The sequence below is a fragment of the Psammomys obesus genome, unplaced genomic scaffold, assembly GCF_907164565.1.
Source record: "Psammomys obesus unplaced genomic scaffold, mPsaObe1.curated_primary_1811, whole genome shotgun sequence".
Classification (NCBI taxonomy): domain Eukaryota; kingdom Metazoa; phylum Chordata; class Mammalia; order Rodentia; family Muridae; genus Psammomys; species Psammomys obesus.
This window is the reverse complement of record NW_026596089.1, coordinates 789,097-803,210: the sequence shown is the minus strand read 5'-3', so window position 1 is coordinate 803,210 and position 14,114 is coordinate 789,097. Positions and strand designations below refer to the sequence as shown.

At 37.8% G+C, this 14,114-nt stretch overlaps 1 protein-coding gene across 1 annotated transcript; it reads left to right on the top strand.

The window, feature by feature from the left end:
• Positions 1-515: 515 nt before the first annotated feature.
• Nmbr (neuromedin B receptor) lies at positions 516-13,284 on the top strand. The gene is made up of 3 exons (XM_055627733.1): positions 516-937; positions 9,300-9,648; positions 12,836-13,284. Exons 1-3 carry the CDS (start codon positions 516-518, stop codon positions 13,235-13,237), a joined length of 1,173 nt encoding a protein of 390 aa, XP_055483708.1. The 3' UTR covers positions 13,238-13,284.
• The last annotated feature ends 830 nt before the right edge of the window (positions 13,285-14,114 follow it).

Genomic DNA, 14,114 nt, shown 5'->3' with positions numbered 1-14,114 from the left:
ATGAAGAATGGAAAAGGAATCAGCTACCCTTCAGTTCCACCCAGTAATACAAAAGGAACGGAGGAGAGAAGAACAAAGCTGTGGGGTGAGCACAAAAGGCCCCGCTTTAGTGCTAGCGTTTTAGCTGCAGCCGGCTGGACAGCTCCTGGGTGACTTCCGTTCCTGGGGTGGACCGGTTAGTCAGGTAGGAATTACAGTCCTATCAGGACTGATCTTTATTCTCCCGCTTGCTAGTAGCGAAAACTAAGCTTTAAAGACAGAGTAAAGGCTCCACTGCTTTGCTTTTTGTTTCAGTTTAAATCACAAACCAGCGGCGAAGGGAACCTTCCTAGGGGTGAAGCTCTGGAGTGTAGCGCGCACAGACTTCTCTGCGGACTCCGAGCGGTGGCTCAGTGGCAGAGGCGACAAACTTGCCAGGATTAGAGGCGAATTAATTAACCCACGTCTATTTCGTTGCACTTTTCGAGACATCCAAGCGGATGAAAACTCCTGCGAGTTCCCTGGGAAAGGAGACCATGCCCCCCAGTTCTCTTCCCAACCTCTCCTTGCCTGAGGAGGCGAATGAGAGCCACTTGGTTCCTGAGGGGTGGGAAAAAGATTTCCTGCCTGGCTCGGACGGGACAACCGCGGAGTTGGTGATCCGCTGTGTGATACCATCCCTCTACTTAATCATCATCACGGTGGGCTTGCTGGGCAACATCATGCTGGTGAAGATATTCCTCACCAACAGCACCATGAGGAGCGTCCCCAACATCTTCATCTCTAACCTGGCCGCTGGGGACCTGCTGCTGCTGCTGACCTGCGTCCCAGTGGACGCCTCCCGCTACTTCTTTGATGAATGGGTATTTGGCAAGCTGGGCTGCAAACTCATTCCGGCCATCCAGCTCACCTCGGTGGGGGTTTCCGTGTTCACTCTCACTGCCCTCAGTGCTGACAGGTAAGAAGACAAGTAGCAAAGGGGTAGACTGGAAAAGTGATAGACAGGGACAGGGGCTAGGATGGTTGAGAATTGGGGTGCACCAGCCAAGGAAAGGACTTTAGGAAAAGATGCGGATGGAGATGGGGAAGGAAAGCATATGTATATAAGGGGAGCCTAGTAAGCGGAATTAAAACATAATGAGAAGTGAAGTTTAAAGACAAAAGCAAGCAAACAAACAAATTACTTTTTTGGAGGAGGGGTTGAGACAGCATTTCTCTGTGTAGCACTGGCTGTCCTGGAACTCACTCTGTAGACCAGGCTGGCCTCTGTGGATCACAGAGATCCACCTGCCTTTGCCTCCCAAGGTAATAGTTATAACTGCACTAACTTTACTATGAACAGAAGAGCTAAAGCATAGACAAGTTAAATTCAATTGTATTCTGGGAATCTTTTCACTCTGTGTATTTAAACCTGAGCAGTCTACTTTCCTGGTTCAATGGGATGGCATTCTCTTAGATTAGAACACTAAGTTTAACTTTAGGAAACTTTAGCTCAGACTGTGTACCATTTACAATGTGAAGTACACATTATTTGTCTAAGTGAAGACAATTAGAATAATAGGTGTTCTTTAAAAATAGACTCTCACATCTTGTTTAAAATCTTCTTAAGTTCTCATTCTTGTTGAAATCAAGTGATGTCTCCCACCTAGATAATGCTAAGTTTTAGTGTCTTAAAACAATGCTACAAACACAGGCTTCATTATAAAATCGCTTTCACATACTCTAGTGCTGTGAAGTATCCATCATTCTACTTGGCAGATCAATTGGTTCAACTCTGTCATTTTCCATGTGTGAATCCTGAAGCACAGAGAATGTAAGTCCTCCTGACATCACTGGGAGAAAAATCTAGGCATTCTGAATGGAGGCTAGCACTGCTATCGCAGGCTGACTGCATCATGCTTTCAGGTCTTTTAAGCAGGAAGGAATGTCTGGTTAGGTGGCTGGAGGCAATGTATATAATTAGCTATCATTATTGGAGCTGTGGTCTCATTGCCTTGAGATGAAGGACTGAAGTTATTTAGGTAACCAGTTTGATTTGGATATAGAAATTGTATACACTCTATTAATTTGCATATTGAAATATTATTGAGTCTGTATTTGAGTTTCCTAGGACTGGTTATAATGTCATTTTACTAGTTTGAAATTGAAGACAATATTTATTGAAAGTAAGACAATATTTGGTGGAGAGTATTATTTTGTTAAGTGATATTTAGTTTATGTAATTTACTATTTTAATATACTCTTGGGAAAGTGATTAAAAATTTTAAATTCCTGAGGAACCTTATTCTGTCTTCTTGAAACCAGTTCTATCATCGTTTAAAAAAGTTTTATTTGAACTTCAAAGCTAAAATATGACATTTAAGCTTGGCTGCCCTTCTTCAGGTGACCTATTTTAATCAGCCTGCTAAAGAAACAAACTTAATTAGGACAAAACACAATGATTAGCAATTACAGGAGGTCAAATTGATATTCATTTTTAAAGTATGGTATTAGTAGCAATATTCAGAGCTTGAGTTTATTTCTTACAGCTTTTCCAATCTATTGTCATGGAAAGATGTAAGTTTTCCCTGAACAGAGGCAAAAGACTGAAGAGCCTCTTATATTTAGGACCTTATGGAGGCATCATATACATAACCATGGCAATTATGGAGGCAGCATGATACTCTCATTGTAAGGAAAAAGTCTGGTGGATTGCCTCTTTTGGACATTGAGTATCCTGGCTGTTTTCAATTTGACCTAAATAAGAAAGCTTAAAAATGTCAATAACATGTAACAGGGATAAAAAGGGAGATAAAAAGGTGTAGGGAAAATGAAAGCTGATGAATTCAGGATGAGCCATACTTCCACAAAAGGTAATTAATTTTTCTGAGAGTGTCTCATCTCAGAAAGAAAAGTTGTCTTTTATAGTATGGACCCAGCTATGATTTTCACAGAGCCATAATCACAGAATAAACTGCAATTTCTGCACCTAATTTATTACTTTAGTATTAAATAACATGTGTTATATTATATCTGACTACAGTGATTATGTCTTTTACTCAGTTTACTTCAATCACTGCTAGATCGTGTCTGCTTTCCTTCTCATTAGAGGGGACATTATTGACTTAAAATTCACTGTACTGTTGTATTAAAACTGTTTCCACAACTTGGCTATAGCCATATGATTATTATTCACTTGTGACACACATGGTGAGGAAGGATGTGCCAGGATGGATTTTATGGCAGCTGGGTCCTTATTGCAGCCTTTACGTGTACATATTTTACCTGGAAAAGGATACGAAATATATGCTCCAAAGGTACTGCTTACCAAATTTGAAAAAAAAAAAAAGATTAATACTTTCAACATGACATGATGTTTTAAGAGAATCTCTTGATTCTCTAAATACAAGACTTCATTGCTACTCTGGGCAGCTTGCAGGAAGCCTGAGGCAAAGGTGCCTACTGCTGCACAGTCTTGTTGATGAGTTGTTTCTAAGCATGACTTATGTGCAGATCTGAAAAATGTTAGTAAAGTAAAGGCAGGATCTCTCAAGTTACATGTTAGAGACTCTGTACTATCCAGACATTGGAAAAACCCACTTCATAGTTGCTGTCCCACCCCCAGTCTTTAGGTGATTCTCCAGCTTGATGTCATTGACCGCTATTAGACAGTCTCCATCCCTATTCTAACCCAGAACCTAACAGCTCCACTTAACAGTTGGTCTTACTTCATGATTTCCTTATTACTGAAGCCAACAGCTATTTACTGAGAAGCCATTGTGTGCTCTGAGCATTATTCTGTGCACTAGTGAAGCAACAATGAGCAATAGCTTTGCTTCTGTTACCATATGGGTGGCACCTGGACTCTTTGTAGACTTCCTTCCTGTATGATAAAGCTTGATAAGGAAAAAGAGGAAAGTTTAACTATACATGCTTAAAAGCAGATTTTGAGGTGGTCTGATGATATTTGCAAGAAGTAAAAAGATCTAACTTTCTATTTATTTTGTATTATGATTAAGTTCAATTTTATATATACATTAAATTTATTCTACATACAAATATCACAAATGAGATTCAAATTGATGAATAAATTTATTCATTGATGCTTAATAAATGTTTAATAATTATATGTCTCTATATCTGTCTTTTGATTGGTTATTCTTTAATTCAATTTTCAATTAAAAATATCTCTCTGAGACTATTTGCAAGAGAACACTTAACATTTTACACATATCTGCTATACTCTAGAGTTTAATTAAATAGGTTTTATGCTGAGGGACATCTTTCTCATGTTTAATATAAATATTTGAGGAAAGCATGATAAAACATGCCCACTTGAATATTCATTAGATGACTTTACTTATTGCTTCATAGTCTTCCAAAGATATACTTGCGGCGTTAATATTATTTCACAACTGGGTCTATGGTTCAGTGGCACGACTTGTCATGTAAACATGATGCTCTGATTCCATTCCTTCCTTCTCCCATAAAACAAACAAAGAAACCAACCAACAAACACTCATTCACAAAACAAAGCTATGTCACTGTATTAACAGCTTCATTTGTCAATATAAATAAAATCTCTTATTTTTCTATTATAATTCTCTGTGTATAGAATTTGCACTATTGTTCTTTTCATTTAGTTGTGTACTGTTTAGAGATACTCTGAGATCTAACCCTTTATTCTTGCGGAGGCTGACAAGAATCATCCCTGTTGAAATGGTATTCCTTATCTCTGCCCTACTGTCTTGATGGGTTAGTTTTCTTAAATGAATTTTTGCCTATTGTAGTAATCTTATCATAATGAAAGTTTTATACATTTTATAACTATTTTTATTTACCATTTTGTTAGGGGCAGATAGCATATATTATCTGTCCTCCTAAAATTCATAAATAAAAATCCTTTCCCACAAGACAATGGTAATAGGTATTGGAACCTTTGGGATGTGTCTTCAGAGTAGGGCCATTATGAAAAGCTAATAAGGACCTAGTAGAAGACACTGATTATGCACAATAAGCAAAGGCACAGTGAAACCACCAACTGATCACTATGTGAATAGAAAAAAAAACTATTGGGGGAAAAAAACTATTGGGTCTGCCTCTGAGAATAGAGGCTAGCAGTTGGTCTGGAAAGCAAGTGAGTTTTACATGATATTCAACAAGGTGGGGTCTTTAAGTTGACAAGGTTGTTCAGATTGATGGGGGGCTAGATGCCCTTGCCCAGATAGTTGAGATAGTTAACTGTTGGGGGACTAGGGAGATAAGGCTTTCCTGATAATAAAAACCAGCTTCAAGAGATTTCTGAGAAATGCTGAGTTTAGGCTTCTGTTCACTCAGTCAGAGTCTTTCTGTTTTGAACACTGTCACCAGCACTGCCATTTCAGAGACTGCTTTGGCCCTAACACATGCAATTCAGGAAGAGCATGCTCACCAGGCTCTGAATCCTTGAAGCCTTCATCTAGAACTTCCCAATCTTTAAGACTGTAAAATAACTTTCTGGGGTTAATAAATCACAATGTCTAGGGTATTTTAATTTAGTATTTCAAATACCTAAGACTGTCCTTTGTGGTTCTTAGCTATCTAAAAGAAGGCTCATTATGGATATTGATTATCTGTCTTATCCATTCTCCAGCAACAAATCAAGTAATCCAATTAAAAAATGGAGTACAGAGCTAAACAGAGAATTCTCAATAGAGGAATATCGAATGGCAGAGAAACACTTAATGTTCAACGTCCTTAGTCATAAGGGAAATGCAAATCAAAACGACCCAAAGATTTCACCTTACACCCATCAGAATGGCTAAGATCAAAAACTCAAATGACAACACATGCTGGAGAGGTTGTGGAGTAAGAGGAACCCTTCTCCACTGCTGGTGGGAATGTAAACTTGTACAACCACTCTGGAAATCAATCTGGAGCTTCCTCAGAAAATTAGAAACAGCGCTTCCTCAAGATCCAGCTTTACCACTCCTAGGCATATATCCAAAAGAGGCTCAAGTACACAATAACATCATTTGCTCAACCATGTTTGTAGCAGCTTTATTTGTAATAGCCAGAAGCTAGAAACAGCCCAGATGCCCCTCAGTGGAGGAATGGATACAGAAATTGTGGTACATCTACACAATGGAATATTACTCAGCAATAAAAAAAAAAAAAAAAAAACAAGGAAATCATGAAATTTGCAGGTAAATGGTGGGATCTGAAAAAGATCATGCTGAGTGAGCTATCCCAGAAGCTGAAAGACACACATGTTATATACTCACTCATATAGATGTATAATATAGGATAAACCTTCTAAAATCTGTGCACCTAAAGAAACTAATCAAGAGGGAGGACTCTTAAAATGCTCAATCCCCATCCTGAAAGGCAAAGAGGGTGGACACCAGAAGAAGAAGAAAACAGGAAACAAGTTAGGAACCTGCCACAGAGGGCCTCTGAAAGGCTCTGCCCTGCAGACTATCAAATCAGATCCTGAGTCTTTTGGCCAACTGTTGGGCAGAATGCAGGGAATCTTATGAAAGAAGTGGGAAATAATAGTAAGATCTGGAGAGGACAGGAGGTCCACAAGGAGAGGAACAGAACGAAAAAATCTGAGCACAGGGGTCTTTCCTGAGACTGATACTCCAACCAAGTAGCATGCATGGAGATAACCTAGAACCCCTGCACTGATGTAGCCCATGGCAGTTCAGTATCCAACTGGGTTCCATAGTAATAGGAACAAGGAATGTCTCTGACATGAACTGATTGGCCTGCTCTTTAATTACCACTCCCTGAGGGGGAAACAGCGTTACCAGGCCACAGAAGAAGACACTGCAGCCACTCCTGATGAAACCTAATTGACTAGGATCAGAGGAAGGAAAAGAAGACCTCCCTTATCAGTGGATGCCACGGACTGGCCCAGTCGGGCTCCCAGCATCTGCAGGAGAACAAGGCTTTGGACAGGAAGACACGGTTTCGGTGAATTGACAGACAGAGACCAGTGAGGCTTTGGAATCTGCTGTAATTTTACTGAAGTCAAGCTGATAATTTTATACTGATTTCACAAAAAGGCACCTTAAAGTTGGCATACTTCCCAGAACATTTAGACTTTTACCAAGAATACAAAGTTTACATTTTAACATAGGGGAGTGCCCACAAGAAATCTTGGCCTAAAAGCTTTTGATCAAAGCAGACAAAGGGAAAGAAACCTCAAATGCCGTTTCATTATTGCTAATCAATGAAGAGGAAAGTCAGGAGCTAAGTCAGATGCCTGCCAAAGTCTAAACACACCTTTGTCAACCATCCTCCCTTATGTCCTGCTAAAGATTTATAATCTTCCCTAGGAACAAGACAATAAGGGGGCAAGCTAGAGCCAGCTGTACTTCTCATGCTATTTTTTCCTAAGGAGCCTATTATTTTTTTTTACTATTCTTATAATGCTCTTAATACTAAATCTAATTCATTACTTCTTTTAAAACTACTTTTCTTCCACCCTATTCTTGTTAAAGCTTTTGATAATCCATCAAGAATATATGTCCTTGAATAGTTAATTGTGCTGTTATAGGAATCATAAAGAAAGATCAAAAAACTCATTAATCCAGCCCCACAACTGCAACTGAAAAAGCGTAGAAATCTCAGAACACATCTCTTTGCCAGGCGGGGGAGTCTGCTAGGGACCTCCAGAGAGCAGAATTCCAAAGGACGCGCGTATCTCTTAGTCTGAGTAGCGCTATCTATTGATATGCTACACCAGACCCTGGAGTGGGTGTGGCAAGTGGACTTGGGGAGGGGCATTCTTGCAGAGTGGGGAGGAAGGGAGGGATTCGGACAGGAGGAGGGAGGGAACCACAGGGGGGAAACAAAGTGAATAAAGTATAATTAATAAAGAATTATATTATAATTATAAAGAATTAATAAATAAAGAATAAAAAGTAGGATTAAAAAACTATATTTAAGAGTTTTATATATTTATGAATGAATTTTGGTAACTTGCCCCTATTAGTTATCTGATAAAGGTTGTCAATTAATAGATATGTAAATGTTGGGAGCAGAATTTTTCCCCACTTAATCATAAAAGGAAGAAAACACTTAAGTTTCTTTTCTAAATGTTATAATAGATAATAATGAATTAGTATGGCTCAAATAACTTTCTATTATATTTTATTATTTATTTCTTAGATACATTATAACTTCAAATACCATTAAAGACAAATTCAACTTGCTTATATACTTTCAGTTGTTTCCTTATCACTAATACATTTAAAGTGGAGTTGGCCATGGTGATTTAAGGATTAAGACAGTGTCTTTATGCTTCTGGGATACCTCACTGAGGATGAGCTTTTCTAGTTCCATCATTGCCTGCAAATTTCTTGATTTCCTTGTTTTTAATTGTTGAGGAGTATTTCATTGTGTAAATGTACTACAATTTCTGTATCCATGTAGCCTTACTAGACCACAGAGGAAGAAAATGCAGCCAGCCCTGATTGAGACCTGATAGGCTAGGGTCAGATAGTAGGGGAAGAGGATATCCCCAATCAGTAGACTAGGGAAGGAGTATATGGGGCATATGGGGACAAGAGGGAGGGAGGCTAAGACTGGGAAGAGATGAGGGAGGGGGCCACAGCCAGATACAAAGTTAATAAATTATAATAAATAAATAATTTAAAAAGGCACTGTGCCTCAATGTGAGCCTTATACCACCTTTTCTTAGTACATTTTACGAGGAATATACAAGAGATGAGAGGAGAGGCTTCTACATAATCAAGAACAATAGAAGATATATAAAATTAGAATACTCTTCAATTTTCATTTCTTTCAATTGGATGTGTGGAGATGAATCCTACCTGGACTAGTATCTAGGGTTTATTGATTAAGAAAAAGGTTAAGCGAAAATGTTCAAAGTTCCAAACACTCTGAGAATAATTATGAGAAACTATGAGACTAGAATAAAGGTAGAATTTAACAGCATTGCCTTGTCGACCTTAGACAACAATTATTAATAATAGATTGGCAATGAAAACATTCTAATAAAAATCTAATACCTGATAATATTCAATGAAAATGATACACATACTGTATACTGATTTCAGATAAAATCATTACTGCTCAGGAGATTCTTCTTTAAAATATTTTCCTCTCTATACTTGAATTCTGTGCAAATAAATCCTGGAATGAATTGAAGCCACTAATATGCCAGGGAATTTTTGTCTTCCATACATTAGGAAATGTCCAGGAATGAGAAAGTTGTTGGTGCCTTTATTGCTAAGATGTATTTTCCTTTTTTCTCTCTCCTGTTCCCATTTTTTCTCCCTCTCTTCCTCTTTCCTTCCTCCTGAGAGAGTAACTTGAGACTCTTGTCGTAGGTACAGAGCTATCGTGAACCCCATGGACATGCAGACATCTGGCGTGGTGCTGTGGACCAGTTTGAAGGCCGTGGGCATCTGGGTGGTCTCTGTGTTGTTGGCAGTCCCTGAAGCTGTATTTTCGGAAGTAGCACGCATTGGTAGCTTGGATAACAACAGTTTCACAGCATGCATACCCTACCCACAAACTGATGAATTACATCCAAAGATCCATTCAGTGCTCATTTTTCTTGTCTATTTCTTCATACCACTTGTTATTATTAGCATTTATTATTTTCATATTGCAAAGACTTTGATTAAAAGTGCACACAATCTTCCTGGAGAATACAATGAACATACCAAAAAGCAGGTAAGCTTGTTCAGAATGTGTGTGTGTGTGTGTGTGTGTGTGTGTGTGTTAGAAGGGTGATAGTCAAAACCAATGACTGCTATTTTGTGTTTTATTTTGTGGGCTGTTTATCCCATGAAATACAAAGACAGCAAGGCAGCCTTGGACTTTCTCTTGCCTTAGCCAAAGAGATTCTTGGAGAATTTTTTTAATTATTATTAAATTTTTATTTTTATATTAGTTACACTTTATAAACTTTGTATTCCAGCTGTAGCCCTTCCCTCATTCCTTCCTAATCCCAGCCTCCACCCCTCATCCCTCCCTGCGCCGCTCTAAGTCCACTGATAGAGGAGGTCTTCCTTTAATTTTTTTTTTTTTTGTACATGTGGTTCTGTCACATAGATCTTCCTGGGTCCATTTTTCAGGTAGCTGGGCCTCTGAAAACTGGAATCTTACCAGTAGAAACTAACTTCTCTGTGCTTGGTGAGGCTTAGTGCTGTGAGGATTGAGTACAGGTTCCATGAAGCTATGTAAGAACATTGGTCATCGTCTGTAACTCTAACAGCAGAAGGAGGAAGGAGACAGGCAAGAAGTTCCCTGTAGCTGGCTGGCCAGTTAGTCCACTATTTATGCACAGGTTTCAGTGAGAGAACCAATCTATTGGCTCATTGTACCCTATGGGCTTTATGTACTTGATATAACTAGACACTTTACTCAGAGTTCTGAAGTCCAATTTATATTATTTAGTTGGATATTTGATATTTGGTTTCTGATTTCCTTTAAATTGAGTTCTTCACTCAATTTAACAACAACCCATAGCTGGTTTTTTTTTTTTTTTTTTTTTTTTAACAACATTGGTTCTGTCTTATTTTTGCAAGTTTCCCTTTGGATATTTATAAACCATGATTGAGTAACTGACTCTCGACATTTGCCAACACATCATCTCAAAGCTTATCTGAGGTAGAGTCTCCAGCTTCAGACTACCATGAAAGCTTTATACCCATACTGTCATCTAGGAAAGACACATTGAATACTTAAATTCCATATTCATACTTATTAAAATGGTTGGTTTCCCTAACTTATACCACCAAGATGCATCATCAGTGCCACTGCATTTTATTCTCAGTGCCAACTATACTCTGCCTCTCAGATTTTACACTTCTTCTTGGAGAATTCTAGTTGTTCACCAGTGGCTCCATCTCAGAAAATGTGAGAACTGCTCACTGTCTTCTCAAAAGTTGTGTCCTCACTCACACTGCTAGGTTTAAACATTTAAGAAAATTCAAGGATCATTCTGAGTGAGCTGTCCCAGAAACAGAAAGACACACACGGTATATACTCACTCATATAGACATATAATATAGGATAAACCTTCTAAAATCTGTGCACCTAAAGAAACTAATCAAGAGAGAGGACCCTGACGAAAATGTTCAATCCCCATCCTGAAAGGCAAAGAGGATGGACATCAGAAGAAGAAGAAAACAGGAAACAAGTTAGGAACCTGCCACAGAGGGCCTCTGAAAGGCTCTGCCCTGCAGACTATCAAAGCAGATGCTGAAACTTATGGCCAACTGTTGGGCAGAGTGCATGGAATCTTAAGAAAGAAGTGGGAAATAATAAGATCTGGAGAGGACAGGAGCTCCACAAGGAGAATAACAGAACCAGAAAATTTGAACACAGGGGTCTTTCCAGAGACTCATACTTCAACCAAGTAGCATGCATGGAGATAACCTAGAACCCCTGCACAGATGTAGCCCATGGCATTTCAGTGTTCAAGTATGTTCCATAGTAATGGAAAAAGAGACTGCCTCTGACATGAACTGATTGGCCTGCTCTTTGATCACCTCCCCCTGAGGGGGGAGCAGACTTACCAGGCCACAGAAGATGACAATGCAGCCACTCCTGATGAGATTTGATAGACTAAAATCAGAAAGAAGGAGAGGGGGACCTCCCCTATCAGTGGACTTGGGGAGGGGCATGTGTGAAGATGGGGGAGAGAAGGTGGGATTAGGAGGGGAGGAGGGAGGGGTTTATGGGGGATACAAAGTGAATAAAGTGTAACTAACAAAAGTTAAAAAAAGAATTGAAGAAAAAAAAAGAAAATTCAAAAATAAGATCTAAACCTTATACTCTACATTTTAAAAAAGAACTCTTAGATTAAAATATTAAATGTCTGCTTTTGAATTCTTATTACATCCCTAAAGAATTTTTTACAAGACAGTAAGCATAGTATACCTTTTATAAAAATAACTAAAATACAATTCAGTGTAATAGTGATACTAGGGTTGATATTTCTATTAGAAATTTAAAAATTATTTTATCCATATCTATCCATCTACCGATTTATCTATTATCTTTTACTGATCTATTATAAATCTAACTATCATCTATCCATCTATCTGTTATCTATCTATAGCTATCCATCTATATATCTATCATCTATTTGTGTGTGTGTGTGTGTATGACAATTTGAGGACAACTTCCTGGAATTATTGCTATTCTTATACAATGTGGGTTCTGATTATTGAAGTCAGTTCATCAGGTTTGATAGATTATAACTTTACACACTGATCCATCTCTCTAGTCTCAGAGAAATTTGATTATTTTGTAAGTCAGAAGCCTAAATATCCACATTTATTTATTTATTCATTTGTTTTTTATTATGTATCTTTATGAGAGAGAGCAAGAGTGAGAACAAAAGCATTTATGTGTGTGAGAACAATGAGAGTGAGAGAGAGAGAGGGGGGAGAGATAGACAATGAGAACTAAAGTAAAAACCAGTCCTGTTTCAACATATCATTTTTTTTTCTAGTTAAAATACCCTGATATTTGGAAAACAAGTACACTTGCATGTATTTTATGTTTACTTAATTTAGTATATTTATTATAAGCTAAATAAACATGGTCCTCTCTTAAGTAAAGGAAAATATTATAAGGCATTCGTCAATATTACAGCTTTGACATGAAAATCATCATCTATATTTTATCATCTGATCTTGTATAAATACTAAATATCTTCAAAATAAAATGCTGAGGTGATCAAAATTGTCTTGGTCAAGCCATTAAAACAATCACTTTGACGAGGTAAAGAAACAGTTAATGCATTTGGGATTCACTACATGATAGGCTTCCTTGCTTCTGGAAGGTGAGTTTTGATTGTGGCTGACTCCATTTCCTTTTGACCCATGGATGTCTCTGCAATTCACAGGTGGAGACACGGAAACGCCTGGCGAAGATTGTGCTGGTCTTTGTGGGCTGCTTTGTCTTCTGTTGGTTTCCCAACCACGTCCTCTACTTGTACAGGTCTTTCAACTACAAGGAAATTGATCCTTCTCTAGGTCACATGATTGTCACCTTAGTGGCCCGGGTTCTGAGTTTCAGCAATTCATGTGTCAATCCTTTTGCTCTTTACCTGCTCAGTGAAAGCTTCAGAAAGAACTTCAACAGTCAGCTCTGCTGTGGGAGGAAGTCCTATCCTGAGAGGTCGACCAGCTATCTCCTCAGCTCTTCAGCAGTGAGAATGACTTCTCTGAAAAGCAATACAAAGAACATGGTGACCAATTCTGTCCTGCTAAATGGACATAGCACAAAGCAGGAAATTGCACACTGATTGGAGAACTCCCAACTTACTCATCGAAAATGCCTAACAATATTTCTTATTGTTACTGAGTGAAGCAGAACTAAATAATTTCTACATCCATACTGTTCCCTAGCTAATTCATCAGGGGACTTCATGAATGACTCCAGTGCAAAGCAAATATTTTTCTCTGAATCAAATTTTACATTACACTATGCATGTCTATATTGCACAAACATAACTCACACATATATCCTGCTAACATTGATTTATAGATTACCTCAGGATTTAAGGTATTGCAACAAACAACTGTGTAATATTTACTTTACATTCCTTTTATTTAAACCATAGAGAACATGGGTCAGAATTTAATGAGAGGTAATATCCAAACACCCATAATTTGAATATAAGTTATATCATTTTGCTGAGTAAATTGTATTTATAATCAGTATGTATACCGTAATTTGAAAAATCCCTAAAGTGAAGCTTAATTCATTAATATTTATGGTTCTGTATAATTATAATTTATAGAAAGGTCTGTAAGTTCTAGATATTGTATTAGAAAGCATGATGATATTTTATTATGAATTATAAATTAATTTATGAATATGACTTACCTTGTATATATAAAACAGGTCTCATATGTTCCAAATTTCAACTGTCACTCAGATGGTTGCATGACCATTTTTGTAAACAGTTAAAGTTTTAACAATTTGGCTGCTTCTGTGTAGATAATAAGATTTTTAAAATGATGACAAATTCTCATTTACTCTTGCATCTGCTAACTGACAAGTGTATGAAGTATCAGGCATTTTTTTTTTCTCTATGCATGTCATCAGAGTTTTCTCTTAATAAACATATTGGTATTTTTCACCAAAACATATACATTGTCTTTATTAAGCTCTAAAAG